Source organism: Chrysemys picta, chromosome 5 (genome assembly GCF_011386835.1).
Source record: "Chrysemys picta bellii isolate R12L10 chromosome 5, ASM1138683v2, whole genome shotgun sequence".
Taxonomy (NCBI): Eukaryota; Metazoa; Chordata; order Testudines; family Emydidae; genus Chrysemys; species Chrysemys picta.
The window spans coordinates 142,067,401-142,090,761 of NC_088795.1; the positions used below are offsets into that span (position 1 = coordinate 142,067,401).

The following is a 23,361-nucleotide window of genomic DNA, read 5'->3' on the forward strand; positions in this document are numbered from 1 at the left end:
CAGTATGGACACATTCATTTTTAAATTGACCTAACGAGGCTAAATTCGACCTAAGCCCATAGTGTAGACCAGGTCTCAGTCTCCATTTTAAAACCTGCTCTGCCTGTAAGGCAGATATGACTTTAAATAATGGGCACACTAAATGCCTCTTGTTTCAGGGGAAAGTGGTACACTCACAGGGCTGGAAAGGACCTAGGTCACAGTTTCAGGGTAACTGCATCTTTAATAATCCCCACACCCATTGTGGTCCACTCCAGGAATGGCAACCTTTAGGTGTATGTGTGGCATCTTTTCAAGCCCAGGGGTATAATTGAAGGTCACACCACCAATGAGAGATAGCTCAGTGGTTTGAGCATTGGCCTACTAAACCCAGGGTTATGAGCTCAATCCTTGAGGGGGCCACTTAGGGATCGGGGGGGAATCTGAGGCCCCCTCCTTGAAACAGTTATATGTTCTTCTAATGGCAGTTTTAGTTAGTGCCCGTTATCCCAGGAGCGAGGGTTTCTTCTGGCACTAAGGGCTAGATTCACAAAGGGACTTAGGCACCTAAATCCCAGAATCAGCACCAATGATATTCACAAAACCCTGCTCAGCTGCTGCTGAACATAAGATAAGAGCTAAGGCATTCATATATACCCCAATCCCCAAAGCTAGTTGATTCGGGGCCATTCACCATCACAGATCACAAAGGATGTTCAAGCACTTTGCTGTCTATTCTCCCAGCTAGGCCTGAGGATCAATCACAAAATGTCTGCTCTAGCCTCAATCAAGAGTTTCTAGGGGCAACATTGGACTCCGTGTTGCATAGAGTGGATCTTCCTCACGGAAGGCTTTTTAAAATGTAACATCAGGTATTCATTCTCAGCCAAGGACTCTGAGAGTCTGCCTCAGCTTGCTGGGACACATGGTGGCACTCCACATGCAAGATTATATGATGCAATTGCAAAAAAATATCACTCTAGGGTATATTAACAGCCATGATGAATATAAGATATGGGAAGAGGGGGGTAACTGACCCGCTTTACTTGGCCCTGGTGAGACCTCAGCTGCAGTACTGTGCCCAATTCTGGGTGCCACACATTAGGAAAGATGTGGACAAATTTGGAAAGTACAGAGGAGAGCAACAAAAATGATAAATGGTTTAAAATACCTGATCTATGAGGAAAGGATAAAAAAACTGGGTATGTTTAGTGTTGAGAGAAGAGGGACCTGATGAGTCTGCCCTCTGAACTAATGGCTACCTGTTCCTTGTTGCATCTATCTATGAAAGTAGTATTTTTGGTAGTTACTACATCCGCAAGAAGAGTGGTTGAATTACGAGCATTGATAGCTGACCCTCCTTAGATGGTTTTTATAAAGATAAGGTATACTTAGGGTCCCATGCACAATTCCTGACTAAAGTAGTTTTGGAATTCCACCTCCATCAAGCCATATATTTATTGACATTATTTCCTAAATCCCATTCTCATAAGGCTGTAGAATGAACATCCATGGCATGGAATCTAAAGGTTTTCTCTTTTACTTGATCTTTTCGAGTGTCATCCCAGTTGTTAATTTCAGTTGTGGGCAGAATGAAAGGCCTCCCATCCTTGACACAAAGAACTTCCTCCTGGATTTTGTCCTGCAAACATCTATGCGACGAGAGATGACATTGCAAAGGTGCCTGTGACGTTATTAATATGAACTGGGACAGTATAGATTATTTTTTACAACCAAGGTCCTGTAGTGGCCCAAACCTTGTATAAAGGGGGTCAAATAAGGTGTCTAAGACAAGGTTATGGTTGGCTGCTTATGATTATGCTGTCTGTATGCTTGTATCATTTTTGTATGTAAAGTTATAAGTTCTGGCTCTATACTGTCTGTATTTCAAACTTGTGCTATGCTTCTGGGTGACACCTCAGACAATTTGGTGTCAGCACTGCCTAGCCTGCTTGATAGCCCATTAAGGACCATCAGCTACACAACTGACCCACTGAGAGAAGGCAGATACACCTTGTGACTCAGCAAGGCATGCATGGACATGCCTATGGACAGAACTCTAAGGTTTTTCCATGCCATGTGCTGGAGAGTTTGTCTTTGAAACAAACAAAAGCAGAGGCCACATGGCAAGAAACTATAAAAGGCTGCTGCATCTCCTCCATCTTGTCTTCAATCCTGCTTCTGACCTCTGGAGGAACCTTGTTACAAACTGAAGCTCTGAACAAAGGACTGAATGACCCATCCCAGCTGGGGATGTTCCAGAGACTTGATTTGAACCTGCAGTTTATTCCATCACTGCTACAAGCCTGAACCAAGAACTTTGCCATTACTGTATGTAATTGATTCCATTTAACCAATTTTAGTTCTCATCTATATTTCTTTCTTTTATGAAGAAACCTTTAGATTTTAGATTCTAAAGGATTGGCAACAGCGTGATTTGTGGGTAAGATCTGATTTGTATATTGACCTGGATCTGGGGCTTGGTCCTATGGGATCAAGAGAACCTTTTTTCTTTTACTAGGGTATTGGTTTTCATAACCATTTGTCCCCATAATGGGTGGCACTGGTGGTGATACTGGGAAACTGGAGTGTCTAAGGGAATTGCTTGTGTGACTTGTGGTTAGCCAGTGGGGTAAAACCAAAGTCCTCTCTGTCTGGCTGGTTTGGTGTGCCTTAGAAGTGGAGAAACCCCAACCTTGGGCTGTAACTGCCCTGCTCTAAGCAATTTGTCCTGAATTGATACTCTCAGTTGCGTCCCGCCAGAGGCAGCATCGTTACAGTGCCACTTCTGAGCAAGCTGATAGCATATGCTATGAGATTTCAAGCAGTTTCTGCAGCTTGTTTGGCCCAAGTACCTATAGCAGACATTTGTAGATCTGCAACTTGGACATTGATGCATATCTTTACAACATCCTCTCTCAGCATTCCAGAGGCGAGGCCAAGTTTGGAAGTGTGGTTTTACAATGTTCAGGTAGACTCCCAAACCCACCTCCGGACTGAACTGCTTGTGAGTCACCTGAAGTGGAATGGACATATGCAATCGCTCAAAAAGAAAAGTGGTCACTATCCTGTTCTGTAACTGGCCTGCAAGCTGTTTTGCACATGTCCATTCCAGACCTATGCTCCTTCCCTTTATATCAGAGTCTGTCTGGCAAGAAGGAACTAAGGAGTCGATGGGGTGGCTCTGCTCTTTATACAATCGTGCAGTACTGAGAGACTGCTGAGGATGCATGGGTACTGCTTAAGGAAAAATCTCTGACTCTGGTGCACTGGGCACACGCACACCTGAAGTGGAATGGACATGTACAACATATCTTGAAGAACAACAGTTTTATAGACAAGGTTAGTAACTGTTTTTTATCATGTCACCATCAGCTGGGGGCTAAGCTGAGCCTAACTTGTCTTAAAGGGCCACCCCGCATGTGACAGTAACTAACCATTCTTTATAGTGAGGAACTCAAGGAGCTGAGTTTATTTAGCTCAGCAAAGAGAAGGTTAAGGGGTGACTTAATCACAGTGTAGAGGTAACTACAGATGGGGAACTGAGGCCCAGAAAGACATAGGCTTGCTTGGGTCCACAAAGATATTTAGGTGCCTGTATCCTATGTTTAAGTAATACTGCAATCTCTTGGTCGGCTGCCACCTAATCCTGAAGCTGCCTAAACATGGCACCTACATTTCCAGTGTAAAAGTTCCCTTAGTGCCTATGTTTCTGCCTCTGCCTTGCTCTAGAAATCTGGACACCTATTTCCTGCCTAAGCCCCACAGTGATCTATGACCAGCGGAGAGACAGGCACGTCTCTGCCTATCTTATTGGGTAGGCATGCTCAGAGGTCGTTCTCTGGATCAGATCCCACTCAAAATGTGGAGGAGCTGCCCACCTTATAACTTTTAGCCCAGTGGCTAGAGGACTCAGCTGGGATGTGGAAGACCTACATTCAGTTCCCCTGGAGCCTGAGGGAAGAAAGGATTTGAACAGGGGGGTCTCCCACACCCCTCTGAAATGTGCTTCAACCATTGAGCTCTGGGGTATTCCCACGTGGGTCATCCTCAGTCTCTCCTGTTGAAGCTGTTCCACTGTGGATAACTATTAAAGAGTCATTGGAGCAGGGGCACTGTCCCCTGGGTCTCCCATCTCTCAGGTGGGTCCCGCCTGAACCCCCATGCTAGAGAGTCATTCTTGCGCTCTCTTGGTGTCTCAGTGACTAAGTCGGTGGTGGGCAACCTGCGGCCCGTCAGGGTAATCCGCTGGCAGGCCATGAGACAGTGTTTACCTCCCTGTGGCCCACCGCTTCCCACAGCTCCCATTGGCCGAGAACGGTGAACGGCAGGCACTAGGAGCTGCGGGCGGCCATGCCTGCGTACGGTCAACATAAACACTGTTTTGCGCTCACCAGCGGATTACCCTGATGGGCCGCAAGTTGCCCACCACTGCTCTAAGTACTTATCCACCTTGGAACAGCTTCAACGGGAGATACTGAGGAAGCTCCATATCAGAATATCCCATAGCCCAATAGTTAGAGGACTTTCCTGGGAGCTGTGGGAGACCCCTTCAAGGTGAAGTGGCCTGTTAACACCCCTCTAATCATAGGGGGGAAAGGAAGAGGGGGAAGGCAGCTGAGGGGGGAATTGTTCGTGGGTTACAAATTGTTGTAATAACCTGAAGAAGTGGTTTTTTACCCACAAAAGCTTATGCCCAAATAAATCTGTTAGTCTTTAAGGTGCCACCGGACTCCTTGTTTTTGTAATAACCTGCTAATACCTCCCCCCGCAGCTGCCTTCCCTGGCCAACCCTCCTTTAACACCCTCTACTCACAGGGGGGAATGGGCTACTTCACCTTGAATGGTGTCTTGGACTGTGAGTTCACTGTTTAGTGTCATCTGTTCTACTTTACATTTACTGTGACACTCCGAGGCCATGTCTACGCTACCACCTATGTCGGTAAAACGTATGTTGCTCAGGGGTGTGTATATTCCACCCCACCGAGCGAAATAAGTTACACCAACATAAGAGCGCTGTGCACACTAGCAATCTGAGCAGGAAAGCTCTCTCCTGTCAGAATAGCGTGTCTTCACCACCTGTGCTCTAGCAGTGCAGCTGTATCGGTGCAGCGCTGTAGCTGTAGACATGGCCTTAGTGTTTCCCAGACCTGCAGCAGAGCTCGGTGTGGCTCAAAAGCTTGTCTCTCTCACCAACAGAAGTTAGTCAATAAAAGATATTACCTTACCCACCTTATCTTAAGTGCCTATACACAAATGCAAGAAGCCTGGGAATCAAGCAGGGAGAACTGGAAGTCCTGGCACAGTCAAGGAACTATGTCATTGAAATAATAGAGACTTGGTGGGATAACTCACATGACTGGAGTACTGTCATGGATGGATATAAACTGTTCAGGAAGGACAGGCAGGGCAGAAAAGGTTGGGGAGTTGCATTGTATGTAAGAGAGGAGTATGACTGCTCAGAGCCCCGGTATGAAACTGCAGAAAAACCTGAGAGTCTCTGGATTAAGTTTAGAAGTGTGAGCATCAAGGGTGATGTCGTGGTGGGAGTCTGCTATAGACCACCAGACGGGGGGATGAGGTGGACGAGGCTTTCTTCCGGCAACTAGCAGAAGTTACTAGATCGCAGGCTCTGGTTCTCATGGGAGACTTTAATCACCCTGATATCTGCTGGGAGAGCAATACAGCGGTGCACAGACAATCCAGGAAGTTTTTGGAAAGTGTAGGGGACAATTTCCTGGTGCAAGTGCTGGAGGAACCAACTAGGGGCACAGCTCTTCTAGACCTGCTGCTCACAAACTGGGAAGAATTAGTAGGGGAAGCAAAAGTGGATGGGAACCTGGGAGACAGTGACCATGAGATGGTCAAGTTCAGGATCCTGACACAAGGAAGAAAGGAGAGCAGCAGAATACGGACCCTGGACTTCAGAAAAGCAGACTTTGACTCCCTCAGGAAACTGATGGGCAGGATCCCCGGGGAGAATAACATGAGGGGGAAAAGTATCAGAGGGGTAGCCGTGTTAGTCTGAATCTGTAAAAAGCAACAGAGGGTCCTGTGGCACCTTTGAGACTAACAGAAGTATTGGGAGCATAAGCTTTCGTGGGTAAGAACCTCACTTCTTCAGATGCAAGAAGTGAGGTTCTTACCCACGAAAGCTTATGCTCCCAATACTTCTGTTAGTCTCAAGGGTGCCACAGGACCCTCTGTTGCTTTTTATGAGGGGGAAAGGAGTCCAGGACAGCTGGCTGTATTTTAAAGAATCCTTATTGAGGTTGCTGGAAAAAAAAATCTCAATGTGTAGAAAGAACAGTAAATATGGCAGGCAACCAGCTTGGCTTAACAGTGAAATCCTTGCTGACCTTAAATGCAAAAAAAGAAGCTTACAATAAGTGGAAGATTGGACAAATGACCACGGAGGAGTATAAAAATATTGCTCAGGCATGCAGGAGTGAAATCAGGAAGGCCAAATCACACTTGGAGTTGCAGCTAGCAAGTGACGTTAAGAGTAACAAGAAGGGTTTCTTCAGGTATGTTAGCAACAAGAAGGAAGTCAAGGAAAGTGTGGGCCCCTTACTGAATGAGGGAGGCAACCTAGTAACAGAGGATATGGAAAAAGCTAATGTACTCAATGATTTTTTTGCCTCTGTCTTCACGAACAAGGTCAGCTCCCAGACTGCTGCACTGGGCAGCACAGTATGGGGAAAAGGTGACCAGCCCTCTGTGGAGAAAGAAGTGGTTCGGGACTATTTAGAAAAACTGGACGAGCACAAGTCCATGGGGCTGGATGTGCTGCATCCGAGGGTGCTAAAAGAGTTGGCGGATGTGATTGCAGAGCCATTGGCCATTATCTTTGAAAACTCATGGCGATCGGGGGAGGTCCCGGATGACTGGAAAAAAGCTAATGTAGTGCCCATCTTTAAGAAAGGGAAGGAGGAGGATCCGGGGAATTACAGGCCAGTCAGCCTCACCTCAGTCCCTGGAAAAATCATGGAGCAGGTCCTCAAGGAATCAATTATGAAGCACTTAGAGGAGAGGAAAGTGATCAGGAACAGTCAGCATGGATTCACCAAGGGGAAGTTGTGCCTGACTAACCTAATTGCCTTCTATGATGAGATAACTGGCTCTGTGGATGAGGGGAAAGCAGTGGATGTGTTATTCCTTGACTTTAGCAAAGCTTTTGATACGGTCTCCCACAGTATTCTTGCCAGCAAGTTAAAGAGGTATGGGCTGGATGAATGGACTATAAGGTGGATAGAAAGCTGGCTAGATCGTCGGGCTCAATGGGTAGTGATCAATGGCTCCATGTCTAGTTGGCAGCCGGTTTCAAGTGGATTGCCCCAAGGGTTGGTCCTGGGGCCGGTTTTGTTCAATATCTTCATTAATGATCTGGAGGATGGCATGGACTGCACTCTCAGCAAGTTTGCAGATGACTCTAAACTGGGAGGAATGGTAGATACACTGGAGGGTAGGGATAGGATACAGAGGGACCTAGACAAATTAGAGGATTGGGCCAAAAAAAATTCTGATGAGGTTCAACAAGGACAAGTGCAGAGTCCTGCACTTAGGACGGAAGAATCCCATGCACTGTTACAGACTAGGGACCAAATGGCTAGGAAGCAGTTCTGCAGAAAAGGACCTAGGGGTTACAGTGGACGAGAAGCTGGATATGAGTCAACAGTGTGCCCTTGTTGCCAAGAAGGCTAACGGCATTTTGGGCTGTATAAGTAGGGGCATTGCCAGCAGATCGAAGGACGTGATCATTCCCCTCTATTCGACATTGGTGAGGCCTCATCTGGAGTACTGTGTCCAGTTTTGGTCCCACACTACAAGAAGGATGTGGAAAAATTGGAAAGAGTCCAGCGGAGGGCAACAAAAATGATTAGGGGGCTGGAGCACATGACTTATGAGGAGAGGCTGAGGGAACTGGGATTGTTTAGTCTGCAGAAGAGAAGAATGAGGGGGATTTGATAGCTGCTTTCAACTACCTGAAAGGGGGTTCCAAAGAGGATGGATCTAGACTGTTCTCAGTGGTACCTGATGACAGAACAAGGAGTAATGGTCTCAAGTTGCAGTGGGGGAGGTTTAGGTTAGATATTAGGAAAAACTTTTTCACTAGGAGGGTGGTGAAGCACTGGAATGGGTTACCTAGGGAGGTGGTGGAATCTCCTTCCTTTGAGGTTTTTAAGGTTAGGCTTGACAAAGCCCTGGCTGGGATGATTTAGTTGGGAATTGGTCCTGCTTTGAGTAGGGGGTTGGACTAGATGACCGCCTGAGGTCCCCTCCAACCCTGATATTCTATGATTCTATGATCTCCCTGCTATCCTGTGCCTGACAGGGCTAAAACAACAATGCCCAAGCTCCCCGAGACTTCCTGTTGGTGGAGCAAGAAATTCAGCTCAGATTTCCCAAGGCCCAGGCTAGTGTCCAAACTCGGAGCTCATTCCTCCTCTCAAGTAAGAGGTGGGGTGGGTGGAGAAAGAAGTGTGTGTGTGTGTGTGTGGGGAGGGTTTGAGACGCTCCTGGGCTAGGGTAGCACATGTGGAGGGGGGGTAGGGGATGTGTGGGGAGCACAGGGACATTGGGTACAAAAGGCTGTGGGGGAGTAGGGTGACCAGATGTCCCGATTTTATAGGGGTCTTTTTCTTATATAGGCTCCTATTACCCCCCATCCCCTGTCCTGATTTTTCACACTTGTTGTCTGGTCACCCTATGGGGGAGGGTGTGTGGGGAGAGGGGATTTGGGGGGAGCAGCAGGAGACAGGGTGCAAAAGGCTGTGGGGGAGGGGTGTTTGGGGAGAAGAGAGAAATGGGGTGCAGAAGGCTGTGGGGGAGGGGGTGTGTGGGAAGCACAGGAAGAAGGGGTGCAGAAGGCTGTGGGGGAGGAGAGGCGATGTGTGTGAGGAGAAGAGGGAGATGGGGTGCAGAAGGCTGTGGGGGAGGGGTGTTTGGGGAGAAGAGAGAAATGGGGTGCAGAAGGCTGTGGGGGAGGGGGTGTGTGGGAAGCACAGGAAGAAGGGGTGCAGAATGCTGTGGGGGAGGAGAGGCGATGTGTGTGAGGAGAAGAGGGAGACAGGGTGCAGAAGGCTGTGGGGGAGGGGTGTTTGGGGAGAAGAGAGAAATGGGGTGCAGAAGGCTGTGGGGGAGGGGGTGTGTGGGTAGCACAGGAAGAAGGGGTGCAGAAGGCTGTGGGGGAGGAGAGGCGATGTGTGTGAGGAGAAGAGGGAGATGGGGTGCAGAAGGCTGTGGGGGAGGGGTGTTTGGGGAGAAGAGAGAAATGGGGTGCAGAAGGCTGTGGGGGTGTGTGGGAAGCACAGGAAGAAGGGGTGCAGAATGCTGTGGGGGAGGAGAGGCGATGTGTGTAGGGAGAAGAGGGAGATGGGGTGCAGAAGGCTGTGGGGGAGGGGTGTTTGGGGAGAAGAGGGAAATGGGGTGCAGAAGGCTGAGGGGGCGGGATGGGGGGTGGAGCGCTGGGCGTAACAGGCTGTCAGGGCTGGGGTCGGGTCACAGGTCGGGTCGCCCCAGGGCCCGGCTGCTGCCCCACGTGATCATACCCGGGAGGGAGCTGTGCCCCGCCCCCGGAGTTACCTGCTCGCCGGAGCGTTACGCGCGGTGACGTCACGGTGTCACCTGGGGGCGGGGCGGGGCTCGGGGCTGCAGGGAGCGGCGGCGGGAGGCTGCAGCGGCCGCCGGAAGCGAGCGGGACCCGCGCGGCCGAGAATGGGGCCCGGGCTGGGGCTGCGGCTCCTGCTGCTGCTGGTGCCCGCGGGGCTGGGGGCTGCCGCGCGCTCCGCCGTGCCCCGGACAGCGAGACCCTTCCCGGGTAAGGGCGGGGGGGTCCCCATCTCCCCTTGGCCGGAGCGGGGGGGTCCCATTCCCCCTTGGCTGGAGCGGGGGGGGTCCCCTTCCCCCTTGGCTGGCGCGGGGGGGTCCCCATCTCCCTTTGGCCGGAGCGGGGGGGTCCCCATCTCCCCCTGGCTGGAGCGGGGGGGTCCCATTCCCCCTTGGCTGGCGCGGGGGGGTCCCCATCTCCCCGGGCCCCGGCGGGGGGGTCCCCATCTCCCTTTGGCCGGAGCGGGGGGGTCCCCATCTCCCGGGCTGGAGCGGGGGGTCCCCATCTCCCCTTGGCCGGAGCGGGGAGGTCCCCATCTCCCCGGGTCCCGGCGCGCCGGGTGCTGCTGCCCGACCCGAGTAGCGCTGGCCGCCCGGGCGTGGCTGCCTCCTGCGCGGGGCTGAGCCGGGTTGCAGGGGCGCACCTGGCGGGCAGGGACTGAGTAGCGGCCGCTGTACACCGGAGCCGGGCCCCGGGCCCGCCCGCCAGCCGACCTCCGCCGGCCGGTCCCCAGCCTCGCCCATCAGCCCTGGGCACTCGCTGGATGATGTCACCCAGCAATGCAGAGCCCCCAGCCTGCGGGTTTCTCCTGAACGTGCCGGTGGCTCGGGAAGGCTGCGGGCATGGGCCGGGGCCGGGGCACGGCTCTGTCCGGGGGCCAGCGGCTGTCGTCGGTCTCACTAATGTGCAGCGAGCGCTGCTCTGAGCTGGGTCCCCCCGACTCCGGCCGGGCGCGCTCTGTGGTGTGGCGCTAGCTAGTGGGGCTGCCTGGGGTCCTGCCTCCCCTCCCATTGCTGATCAGATGGCATCCCGGTGAGCTGCGCATGGACAGCTGCATTTTGTACATCGCCGAATCGATTTTTTACCTTTTCCTTTTGAAAAAGGACATTACGTTTTGGAATGATATTAAAAGAACGTGATTTAAGTTGAAAATGAAGCACTCACAAGTAAGAGGCCTAATTTGGCCCCTGTGTACCTGTGCATTGTGATACAATCTTTAAATGATCACACACTGTTATTTCACAGGACCCCTGACACAGTCAGGGAGGGAGCATAAGGGGGCAAATTAAGGTTGGGCAGGTAAACAAATCTGATATTTTACTTTTGAATGCTTCACTTTGCAACCTTAATATTCTTTTAATGTAGCTTTTAAAATACAAGTTCCTAGCCTTTTTTAAGGAACTGGAAAAAAAAATCCTAATTCAGCCACCTAGCTAATCAACAATGTTAGAACCATTAGATCCACAACACCTTTCTGTCATTTGAACGACTGGAGTAACTGAAACCAGTAGCAGGTTGTTATCCTCTATGCGGGCCAGCCAATAGAGGGAGATGGGGCACGGATTCTGGGCAGTGGGTTTCACAGCTGTGTGGCAACAGCTGAAAAACCTTGAGATTCTGGAGTTCTGGCTTCTGTTCCTGGTTCTGAGGGGAGTGTACTGTAGTGGTTACCAAACCACCCTGCCCTCCAACCTGTCCTCATCCTACTGAATTTATTCAAGTCTTGTTACAGTGGTGGCTACAGTTTATACTATTTATAATACTCATGGCTGTGTTTCTTGCTCCACTTGTGTTTAGCAGTGATTTTTTTCTCTTGGTTTGGGTGAATAACAGGGAGGAATGATCTGTAGCCTTGTATCATCTATGGTAGTGGCTCTCAACCTTTCCAGACTACTGTACCCCTTTCAGAAGTTTGATTTGTCTTGCATATCCCCAAGTTTCACCTCACTTAAAAACTACTTGCCTACAAAATCAGGCATAAAAATACAAAAGTGTCACAGCACACTATTACTGAAAACTTGCTGACTTTCTTATTTTTAACATAATTATAAAATAAAGCAGTTGAAGTACAATATTTATATTCACATTTCAGTGTGTAGTACATAGAGCAATATAAAAAACTCATCGTATGAAATTTTAGTTTGTACTGACTTCGCTAGTGCTTTTTATGTAACCTGTTGTAAAACTAGGCAAATATCTAGATGAGTTGATGTACTCCCTGGGAGACCTCTGTGTACCCCCAGGGGTACATGTACCCCTGGTTGAGACCACTGACCTACAGGTTCCTCAGAGGCTGAAATAAATGCACATCCGTTGCTGCTGGTCTTTTAGCCCTTGTCTTTGCTAGGAAAAGGAGTGTGTTCTGACTTTGCTAGGAAAAGGAGTGTGTTCTGTCTTTGCTAGCTAATGGGGTAACGAAAAGGAGCAAAATGCTAATAGAGACAAGGCAGTTATAGATTTAACTTGAGTTATTAGGAAATCAAGGAAGTCCTGGGTTCTCCCATAGTCTGTATCTTAAGCTTCTAAGACATGTGAAAGGTACAATCTGCCTTGGCTTCCCTAGGAAGTTATTATGTATGAAGTAACACAAACAGAATCCTACTTTTTCCTAGTGAAGATGTACTCCTATGATTGGGATAGAATTTATTTGGAGGCTTCTGTTTGTCAATATAAATGTGTTGCGTTAATGGAAGTAAATAAGCTATGACTATTGGCTTATCACCGCCATTTCCTGTAGCTTTCATTATATCATCTTAACTCTCTCTTCTGTCAGTGTGATCTACATTAACTCTACAATCTAAGTAGTACGCCCTTCAGAAGAGTGATCTCGGCAGGACCTGTTATGTTTGTAGAGGGCCTGGCACAGCAGGGCTGGGGCTCTGTATGCTCCAGCCGTACGTATTTTACTACTAACGTGTGGAAATGATTTCTGAGCAGTTTCACATGTGTAGCAGTGATGGGATATGGATGCCCTTTTATAGCAGTCCTTTGTCCATGGCTTAAATTGATTAATTTATTGCATGTTTAGTATCAGGTTATATAATTATTGTAGAAATACCAGCCCTGCAGTAAGACTCAGGGACCAGGATCCTACTTATGCTGCCGCCTCACTTGCCTGATGCTGGTTTTAGAATATTGATTTTTTTTTTTTTTTTTTTGCGCAAAGCCCATTGTTTGCTTGGCCCCATTCTTTCTGATGAATATCTGTGCAAAGTGATTTATACTTCAAGAGGACAGGTTGTAAATGCATTAGCTAGCTGAAGGAGAAAGCGTGTAGCTGTATCAGACCCTGGAAATGGAAAAGGTGGTAGAGGTAATGGCTTTTATTGGGCATACACAGGAGTTCAGATATTAAAGTAGGGAACTCCAGGCCAGGGCGCAAATCCAGTTATGTCAAATGTTTCCTGATTGTGACTGATTAGATTGAGTGGAGAATAAAGTGTCCTACATTGCTTCATTGTAGCTCTAGCTAATTTTGTAAATATTTGAAATGAGAAAATATGGATACATGGGAAGATTTACTTACAGGAACGTCTGTGTGTCTGAAGGCACTGAGCCAAGGAAGTTGGAATCCCATCTTTAAAAACCCCTTTTAAATGCTGCTTCTGCTTGGGGGCGAGCAAGAATAAATGCACATAAAATGGTATTTTTATCTTCTATGGGGAGGAGCTGATGTGGGTGCGCTGGCTAAAAGTATTGCCTCTGTCTCCAGCAGGACTAAAGGCTCGGGCCAATGTGCTGTAGGCAGTGAGGCAATGGCATAGGCACCGGCTTTCTAATTTCCCCAGGGTGCTCAACCCTCTGCCCCAGGCCCCACTCCCACTTCACCCCTTCCCTCAAGGCCCCACTCCTGCCCCGCCTCTTTCTGCCCCTTCCCCGAGCACGCCCCATACCTGCTCTTCCCCCCACCCCAGTGCCTCCTGCACGCCACTGAACAGCTGATCCGCGGCACGCAGGAGGCACTGGAGGGAAGGGGGGAGGAGCTGATCAGCAGGGCCGCTGGTGAGTGCTGAGCACCCACTGTTTTTTTTCCGTGGTGCTCCAGCCCCAGAGCACTCATGGAGTCGGCACCTATGGGGAAAGCAATCTGTGGCATCCTTGATTCCCCTTAAATGCATCTCAGTAACTAGAAAAGCAAACCAGTCCTGTACATTCGTGTGGTTAGAATGTGTTCCACAGGGATAGCCTCTCTCTGAGGCTCCCTCTAGCGCCTACAGTATGTTCCGGCGCATCCAGAAAGGAAATTGCAGAAATCCTGCTGTTGACTGAAGTGCCCCATCATCAGCTCACTCTATTAAGGCAGGGTCTTGTGAACTGATGCATAAGTAGCATCTGCTACTGCTAGGAGGATGGATCATAGTTAAATCATTCTGATTTGTCTCCTCACTGGTGGCTGAGGTTGTAACCCTTAACTAAACGCTGCTGCTCGCATCAGGCCTCAAGCCAGCACTGCCTGGACTCGTCAGCATGCTTTTCCCCAGACTAGCCATAAGGTGTTGAGCTGGAAATCTTTCCACGAGATCTGAGACAAGTAACATAAGAATGTATGTTCTAATAAATAAATTTGTTAGTCTCTAAGGTGCCACAAGTACTCCTGTTCTTTTTATAAAAATGTAGATCTGGCAAGGACCTCTTGGGTCATTGAGTCCAGTCCTCTGCTGTCACAGGCCACCCTGTCAGATTGTGCTGTTCATAAATTTATCAAGCTCCATCTTAAAAGGAGTTGGGTTGTTTGCCCCGACCCCTCCTATTGGGAAGCGGTTTCAGAACCTCCCTTCTCTGATGGTAAGAAACCATCTCCAGATTTTCATCCTAAATTTACTCTTGCGCCAGCACTGTCCTTCAGCTTCAATAGCTCTTCTCCCTCCCTTGTGTCTACCCCTTGATGTATTTATAGAGAGCAATCAGATCCCCTCGCAGCCTTCATTTTGCTTGGCTAAACAAGTCAAGCGTTTTTAGTCTCTCCTTGTAAGATAGCTCTTCTTCATTACTCTTGTCACTGGAGAGCAAAACAGCATCAGAATGGGGTGCACTAGGCGGAGTGGGGTCCCCCTCTGAGTCTGGTACTAACTGCCAGCCCCGGAGGATTGGGAGGGAGCAGGTAGACTGACATCTCAGTTGTTTTCCAGTCTCAGCTTTAGTTTAAAAAAAAAAAAAAAAAAGTCTTCAGCTGTTATGAAAAAAACATGAATCAAATGAAACTGATGTAGTGACATCTTCCTGAGTCTGCAGAGAGCCTGAAACAGTAGTTTATAAGCCCCAAACTGGCTTTTTCCTTCTTTCAGTTCTGCTTTGCATTGGGGCTGGTCTCTGCTGAATTTTAATCTTTAACACTGCTGGGGTGGATCTTTACTAGGGAAATGGTGTATTCTTACTGTGTCAGTGAACACATGGTAACTAGCAAGGTGTACAATTCTAGTGAAGACAAGGCCATTTGTAGTTTCACATTTTAGCAGGTTGAGGTTACGGCTATGGGAGCACCTAGGGTTTACTGTGGCCACCTTACATGTTAAAACTCCAGCTGTCTTGTCTTCACTGGGACTTTGCCATGTATTGGCTAACGCAAGAGAAGAATGCACCTTCTTGTCTAGTGAAGGCAAGACTGTCATGTGTCAGCAGAACGCTGTACAAACTCTTGATGTTATGTAGTTCTCACGCTGTCCCTGCTTACCTGCCTCTGGCCCAGATCTAACCATTCTAAAACCCTGTCCTGGACTAGCTCTCAGCTTACTCTCCGGACCACCTTGCCTCTCCTTGTCCTCCCCTTACTTTCTCCTCATGGGACTTGACCTCCTTAGGGCCTGCTCCCGCTCCCATTGAAGTAAATAGGAACTTTCTTAGATATTTAACACAGCCCTCGTGTTTCTATTTTCTCTTATAACTCGGCTCTGCCATTCCTGGAGTCTGCAGGTCGTGCTTAGTCTTTTGTGTGCTGCCATCTTTGTCCTGGGGGGGTCCTGGGTTGGTTTCAATCCTTGCTAGTGAGGAGAGGAGGCTTTCGGAGAAGGCAAAGTTCACACCGGGACCCCAAAACGTGGCTTTGGCGCCTTCTGCTTTCTTGTGGAAACGAGTTGCCTTGCAAGAATGCTCTGAACGCCTCACGCTGGTTCTGTCAGTAGCAGCACTCGCTGGTAACATTGCCATCTCAGACAGGCCCTGTACGCTCTGGCCGTGCTGGTCTCTGCAGTGTGCTCCCTGCCCTCCCACTACCTCCTTAATCACTACGCCCATCCTGCCTGTTACTCAGGCTCGTAGCCTGGGTGTCAGCTTTGTCCTGGGCCCCTCTCTAGGTCCTCAGACCCATGTTAGGTCTACAACTCACAGATTCTTTCTGCATAATGTTTCCTATGGTACAGCCTTTCTGATCCATTCATGCAGCTAAAGCTCTCATCCAGGCTCTCGCTGTTCTCTTGTGCTCCTCCTCCTCGGTATCCATCTCTCGACTCTGGCCTGAGATTGTAAACGCTCTGGGGCAGGGGACCATTTCTCTTTGTTCTGCATTTGTACGGTGCCTAGCGCAGTGGGGCCTTGGCCCAGAACTAGGGCCTCTAGGTGCTAGGACAACCAGACAGCAAATGTGAAAAATCGGGACGGGGGTGGGGGGCAATAGGATCCTATATAAGAAAAAGACCCAAAAATCGGGACTGTCTGGTCTAGTAGGGTGACATCTGGTCACCCTAGTGTAGGTGCTGTGGTAATGCAAATAACCTATCTCCATTGGAAGAAAAGTCAATAATGAGTAACCTGATTGGGCCCAGCCCTTGTCTCTCTTTCTGTTAATCAATACAAAGGATTGACATTCTGAACAAAGATTTTGAAGCATCTGAGGTATTGCAGGGATTGAGCTGTATAGTGGCAGGGGGAGGTATGGGCTCAAGACTGAGGGGAGTGGCTGGGAGGATGGGGAAGGGAAAGAGTAGACAATTCCTCTGCTCCAGGGTAGGGTGACCAGATAGCAGGTGTGAAAAACTGGGGTGGTTGGGGGTAATAGGATCCTATACAAGACAAAGCCCCTAATATTTGGGCATCTGGTCACCCTCCTCCAGGGTAAGGGGAGTACTACTCTGAGCATCTGACTGGGGGCTGCATATCTGTCTGCATTCCAGGCTAAACTTTCAAATGGAATCAACCTTTCCCTGTTTTGAGGGGCCTTCCCCTTCAAGTTAGTTGGGAGCTGCATTAAAGCCAGCATGACTTACTGCGTTCAGCAATCTCCTGGGAGTGCTTGGCTCTGTCTCCTGGGGCTGGCAGCCCTGCTTTGAAGAGTCTAGGATGCTTGGCAGAGCCCAGGTATCAGGTTTCTCTCTCTCTCTCACTCACACACACACACACACACCCACACCCTCCTCCTCCTCCTCCACCACCAGAACATGGTGGAGAGTCTGTCATTGGTTTGAGAACCCAGCCTCTGGTGATGGGCGTGTGCAGGTCTTGCCTCCCAGAATCCTGTTCTCAAATCTGCACAGATCATAGCAAAGGAAGGTCCTTGCCCTGCAGTCAACCTGAAGTGAGCAGACCTCATTGGCTGGGTGGAGGTGGTGACTGTTACCTGGCTGAGTCTAGCTAACCTCTCCTTACCTGCAGCATGAAAAGGGTGTGAGAAAGGGAGGGTGTGGGTGGCACTTCATTGTGTTCCCTCTCCTCTAATCTCCTGCTGTCTGACTTGCCCAGCAATACACCTGCCGAGGAGAGATTACAGTATGTGCAGTGTCTGGCATGCAAGCAGACTCTTTCCAGCAGCACACGTGCTTTGATTGGCTAACCAAAACTTCATTTGGCATCAGTGGAGGGCTCTGGTGCTCAGGTGGGGCTCTACACAGCCCCATCCTCTGCCCTCCCCATGCTAGGTTCATAGCTTTCAAGGCCAGAAGGGGCCGTTACAATAATTTAGTCTGAGCTGTATAACACAGGCCAGAGAAACACACCAGCGGTTCTTGCATCCAGCCCATGACTTCTGGTTAAGCTAAAGTCTTGTTTAGAAAGAGACCTCTAAGCTTGATTTTAAAGACCTTACGGGACAGAAAATCCACCACAGCCCGAAGTAACTTGTTCCAAAGATAATTACCCTCACTGGTAAAAAGGTGTATTTCTAGTCTAAATTTGTCCAGCTTCAGCTTCCAGTCATTGGGTTTTATTTCTGCCTTTTTTATGTTAGATTAAAGAGCCGTCCCTTCTGGGAGAAGGGGCTCTTGCGAGCAGAGCCTGGCGTGCTCTGCAGGAAGGCTGACGGTGGTAATGGCTCGGTGGAAGCTGGGCATGTGGGAGCCCTTTTGGTTGGGCCCATAGAGGGGAGAGGGCGTATCTTTCCTTGCCCTTCATGGGTGGTGGTGGTGGGGGGGTGGAGATTAAGTGAATTGAGTGGGCATTGCTGACAGGAGCTGCCAGAGCCCCTTTTCAACTGGGCATTCTGGTCGAAAACTGAATGCCTGGCAACCCTAGCATAGATACACTGTCTGTTTCAGAGTTAATTTGTGCCTGGGGCAGCCCATTCCTTTAAGCTATTATCCCACATTGGCTGCACACTTGGGTGGGTGTGGCTGCATTGGTTACACTTGGGACTTATTTTCTCCTTCCTTGGAGGTTTTTAAGGCCCGGCTTGACAAAGCCCTGGCTGGGATGATTTAGTTGGGGATTGGTGCTGCTTTGAGCAGGGGGTTGGACTAGATGACCTCCTGAGGTCCCTTCCAACCCTGAGATTCTATGATTCTGTCTTCACAACCCATAAGAGTTAGAAACATGAGCTTCTGTACCTGGATTCTGCAGCTGTAGCTCACACAGTGCAGTAGCATTAGCCAGCTCCCACCTCTGAGATGTCACTGCACTGAACGCACTCAGGCGCACAGCTGAAAAGCATCTCTAAAATTTCAAAATTCCTAAAATTGTTTGTTTCCACAAAGCTGCAAACTGGGTGAGTTACACCATAAACATGAACTGTGGGAACCCAAGGGGGATGCGGCTGTGTAGCCAGGGGAGAGAGAGGCTGCTACTGCTGTGTATGAGGCTTGGTTGGAGGGGTTCGTCCCGTGTATCTGGTCCCCGGAGTATCCCTGTAGTGCTGCGTACATGACTAAGCTAGCACTCTGCATCCATCTAGGTCACTTACTGGGTCTGGATTAGGTCTCCAGGGTTTTATGCTTGGGAGACTTGGAGCTGTGAAACAGCTGGAGCAACGGCTGCTAATCCATAATCCCTGCCGCGCAGGCCATGTCTCATCTCTGCAGTGCCACTGGCGTGCAGTCAGCCCAGCTCCTGCCTGCTGAGCCGGGGCCTGGACTGTTGTGGTGAACGGTTTGCGGAAGGAGTTGACTGGGTCTGAAAATAAACCTTCCTGGTCTGACTTCCGTTCTGAGTGGCAACAGGCTCTCTGGGGAGCCCCAGCCAGGCACAGGAACACCTCTGTTAAATGAGAAGCGGAGCAATGGAAGTGGTCTTCTGTTGTGACCTGCCAAACCATAGCAAAAACAACGAGGAGTCCGGTGCCACCTTAAAGATCTGGAGAGCAGGTCTGCTGATGGAGGTTTCTAGGAGGAAGTGGGAACGAGGGGAGGTTTAGCGCTGATTCTGGCCCCAGAGGGAGACATTCAGAGGGAAGTAAAACACAGGCTGCCTCTAACCTGCTGGGGACAGGCCTTGGATTGGGCTGGTGTGTGGTGCACTGGCACAGCTCAGACTGTTTGGTTGTTCTATAGAACCTCAGCTTTCATGTTTTTGAAAGAGGAAGGGTTGGTCTGTCAGTACTGCTTTCACTATTGCTAAGGCTATGATATACTCACGGATGGTGTTAGTAAAAGTCACAGACAATAAACAAAAAGTCACTAAATCTTAGGTGCTGGGGGAGGGGGTGCCCCAGCGGTCACTGCTGCTCTGGGAGTGGGAAGGGAGGACCCAGGGCCCAGTTGCTGCTGCTCTGGGGGGAATGGGGGGGGGGGGGCGCGCACAATTCAGGGCCCTGCTGCTGCTCCGGAGTGGGGGTGTGTGTGTGTGTGTGTGTGTGATCCTGGGCCCCGCTGCTCCTGCTCTGGGTGGGGGGGGCGCGATCTGGGGCCCCGCCGCAGCTGCTCCTGTTGGAGGTGGGCGATCCGGGGCCCTGCTGCTTTGCGGGGGGTGCACCGCTGCTGCTGCTCCTCCCACATCACTGCAGCACCCAGGACCAACTATCTCGCGTCAGCCACTACAGCTGCAGAAATTACGGAGGTCCTGGAAAATGATGAAATCTGTGACCTGTGAAAGCCTTAGCTATTGCTGGGAGGAAATCGGTACCTCACACTATGTAGCCAGGTGTGAACACCGTTATGCTGGTGGAAAGCTCATCAGATGAGCCTCCGCTGGTGTAAACATCTTTTAAACTCTCATAACTGCATCTGTTCAAGGGGCTACCCAGTGGTTCTCAAACTGTGGGTCAGGACCATAAAATGGGTTGCGACCTTGGGGTTGCCAGGACTGGCTTAGACTTGCCGAAGCTCGAGGGTGGCAGGGCTCAGGTTACAGGCTCCCTGCCTGGGGCTGAAGTCCTTGGGCTTCAGCATGGGGCTTCCTCGCCTGGGGCGGTGGGACTTGGGTTTGGCTTTGGCCCCTGCCTGGGGTGGTAGGACTCGGGTGGCTCAGGCTTTGCCCCCTGTCCCCCCCCGCCCTCCCCCCCCCGGGGGGTCGTGTAGTAATTTTTGTTGTTAGAAGGGGGTCAAGGTGCAATGAAGTTTGAAAATTCTACACAGCTTCAAGTGTCTGTTTCTGCACAGCTCTAGTTGTAGCAGTACCAAAGTTGTGCAGACTCCCCCGTCCTGAAGGCTCTAACTGTTCACATTTGAGGTTTTATTGCAGTGTTAAGTGAGTATCACCAACACAGAGGTGAGACTACCAGGAGCTGTGGTGTGCCGGCTCCAGGAGCTGTAATGCAGGTGCCCAGAGAGGATGACTTTAAACCTTGGCATTAACTATTTCATCCTTCGTTAGAGAGGATCAGGAGGGTCACAGATCTGCCCAGCCCACTGAGCTGGTGGCGCTGGGTAGCTACCACCGTTGAGGGGCAGTTGGGCCTGGCAGGGTGGCACTATCCTGTTTTGAACAGCTGTGAGATCTAGTGTGAACGATGTCTTGTTCTGATCACTTGCCATTTCTACTCCCATTTGGACCCCTGGCTTATAGGAGGCAGCCACCCTGTGCCCTGCGACACGGTAACCTCTGAGTCACCGACACACACCTGGGACTTCAGGGCATCATGCAATCGAAACCGGTAGCTGTGCTGTTGCAGCTTGGCTCAGATACTGCAGGGATCAATATGCCAACAGAACAAATCCACTGGCGTACCGTGCTGCGTGGCCTGGCCTGGGGGCTTTGCTGTGGGCCTGGCCCTGTGGGAGATGGGATCATGGCAGCTTTACTGGAGCTCTTAGGGCTGGCTGGTAAACCTGCTAAGGAAGGAACCCTCTCCGTCCTGTGCAATCTCCTGTCCCCTCTCCCTTTGTCACTCCAAGAGCCATTAACTCAGAGAGACAAGGTGGGGCTGAGGGGAGGGAATATCTTTTACTGGACTGACCTCTGCTGGTGAGAGAGACAAGCTTTCGAGCCATACAGAGCTCTTCCTCAGGTCTGGGAAACGGACTCAGAGTGCAACAGCTAAATACAAGGTGGAGCAGATCATTTAGCATAAGTAGTTAGCCCATTTCAAGGGACCATTCACATGTAGTGGCCTGTTCACACCCCTTCAGTCACGGGGAGGAAGGCAGCTGAGGGAGGTTGTTGCAATAAGCCAGAAATCAGAGTCAATGTTCAGTCCGTGATTTTTAGTGTCTAGCAAAGTAATGAATGTAAGTGCCCAGGCTCATCTTTTGAAAGTGTTGTGCAGGCTTCCTTTGAGGATGAGGACTGAGAGGTCAGATACAGAGTGATCGCTTTGTGAAAAGTGTTCACTTGGTTTGCTAAGCAATGCCAGTGCCTCTCAGCCATCTCCTTGGGTGAGGCCCAGCCCCAGGTTGGCCCACAAATGGTTCACTTAAGGCATGGGGTCTGCGATGGGGCTGGCTCTCCTCTGTTCCCCCTCCCTCACACCAACATTGGGGTCGGGAAGCTGTTCCAGGGGTTAGTACTCAGTGCCCAGGACTGTTGATTTTGTACACAGGGGTGGGGCCTTCCTCCGCAAACAGGGTGAAAGGAAAGTGAGTGAGTCTGGGTGTGGGCAGAGTTGCTGGGCCCATCGCTGAGGTAGAGCAGGCTCTCTCCCCATGGTTGCATGGGATATCTCCTGCTGCTGTCTGAACACCGAGAGTGACTCCCCCACTCCAGCTAGGCAGAGGGTGTCTGTGCATGGAGCTCAAACCTGCTGACCTGACGCCATGTTGGGCCTCAGACCCTCTGCTATGGTGAGATCTCCACCCATTGTGGCTTGTGAGGGACAGTGGAAAAGCAGTGTCCCATTGGACATGTTCTATTGGCCACGTGGAAATGTCAGAGCAAAGATCCTCCCTGGAGCCGGTGATGGAACAAATGGAATGAAAGGGTGGCTGATGTACTGAACTGATCTTAAAAACCTGTTCAGCAAAGGCAGGGGAGATGGACAACTGGGAAGCAAGGAACACCTTGAATATGTATCCCTTTCCCTGGCATTGCTTGCGTAATCCCATTGCTGTAGCTGTGTCTGGATTCCCGGTGCACAGGCCTGGGGTAGCAGGGCACGGGAACTGAGAACAGTCCCTGTGTCCAGGTCTGCCTGACACCCTGCACTCTGCTCTAGGTCCCTCCATCCCAGAGGGCTCCCAGCCTGGAGGTTGGGGGTGGGGGTCTCCCCCTTCTCCCCCTTGTATCCTGTACTCTGCTTTGGGGTCCTCAGACTGTAGGGAGCTCCAAGAAGAGCCACAGAAATGACCGGAGGCTCGAAGGAAAGATTTAAAGATCTTGGCTAAGCAATTAATGGAGTGGGGAAGAGCCTCTCTCTTCCTGTGCCACAAACTCCCCTGTACAACCTCCCATCTGGCCGTCTGCTCTCCTCCCTCACTGACGGTGTTCCCTGTGTTAGCTGGTGTTCCTTGTCTGCCTTGCTATCAAGGAGGGGGAGAGGTTGTCAAAGGACTGGACATGGAGCATCAGGTCAGACTGTGATGGATGCAGGCCGGGTGCCTGTCCTGAGAATGTCAGCTCCATCAGCTCCTGTTGATCCCTGGATTGTGGGGCAGTGGGTGACTTGCATGAGGGTTTGGCTGCCCTTTGGCTCTGTTCCTTTCTGTCCAGGAGGGGCACTAGAGGCAGCTTGAAGTGATTGCTAGGCTCCACTGAGGGCACTCATGGGGCTTCCTCCATCTTGTCCCCAGTCCAGTTCAATGCAAGTGTAAATGAAAAAGCATAGGCTGCTGCTGTCTCGTCTCCTCCTGTCCACTGCAGTGGGGGGACCTGGGGTGGTGTCTGAGCCTGAGGCATGAGTGACAGGAGCTGGGTGAGGCTCTGTCCAGAGCAGACAGGTGTCCACCATTCTCCTCTCGCTCTTGCTGGATCCCCAGCTGCCCTGCTGGTGGCTGGAACAGCACTTCCCCTTGTCCGCACAGAGAGCGGAGGTCTCTTCTCCCCTAAAATCTGTTTGGAAGCTGAAGTTGGTGACCTGCATGCTGAGCAACGCTGCGGGCGCAAACACCTTGCACCCATGCGCTGGCAGCTGCCCTGGTGGCACGTGTGAACCTGGTTCTCCCGTGTGATGCTGCTGCTCTTGTGGTTAGTGGACAGAGGCTGGGGCTGGAGTGGGAGAAAGGGGGTGCTGACAAGTTGTTCTCTGTAGGATCCCTTGGCTC

The 23,361-nt window shown here is 50.5% G+C and overlaps 1 protein-coding gene across 2 annotated transcripts in view; it reads left to right on the forward strand.

Annotated features, from left to right (window-relative positions):
- SEMA4F (ssemaphorin 4F) overlaps positions 1–23,361 on the forward strand; it is a 217,708-nt gene that overhangs the window by 16,208 nt on the left and 178,139 nt on the right. The window contains exon 1 of one of the 2 annotated variants that reach the window (XM_065598373.1): positions 9,593–9,799. The exons of the other annotated variant lie outside the window; for it this stretch is intronic. Within the exon in view, the coding sequence (XP_065454445.1) occupies positions 9,697–9,799 (103 nt within the window). The 5' untranslated portion in view covers positions 9,593–9,696. Of the gene's footprint in view, positions 1–9,592; positions 9,800–23,361 lie in introns of those variants that run through there. 2 annotated transcript variants of the gene reach the window in all.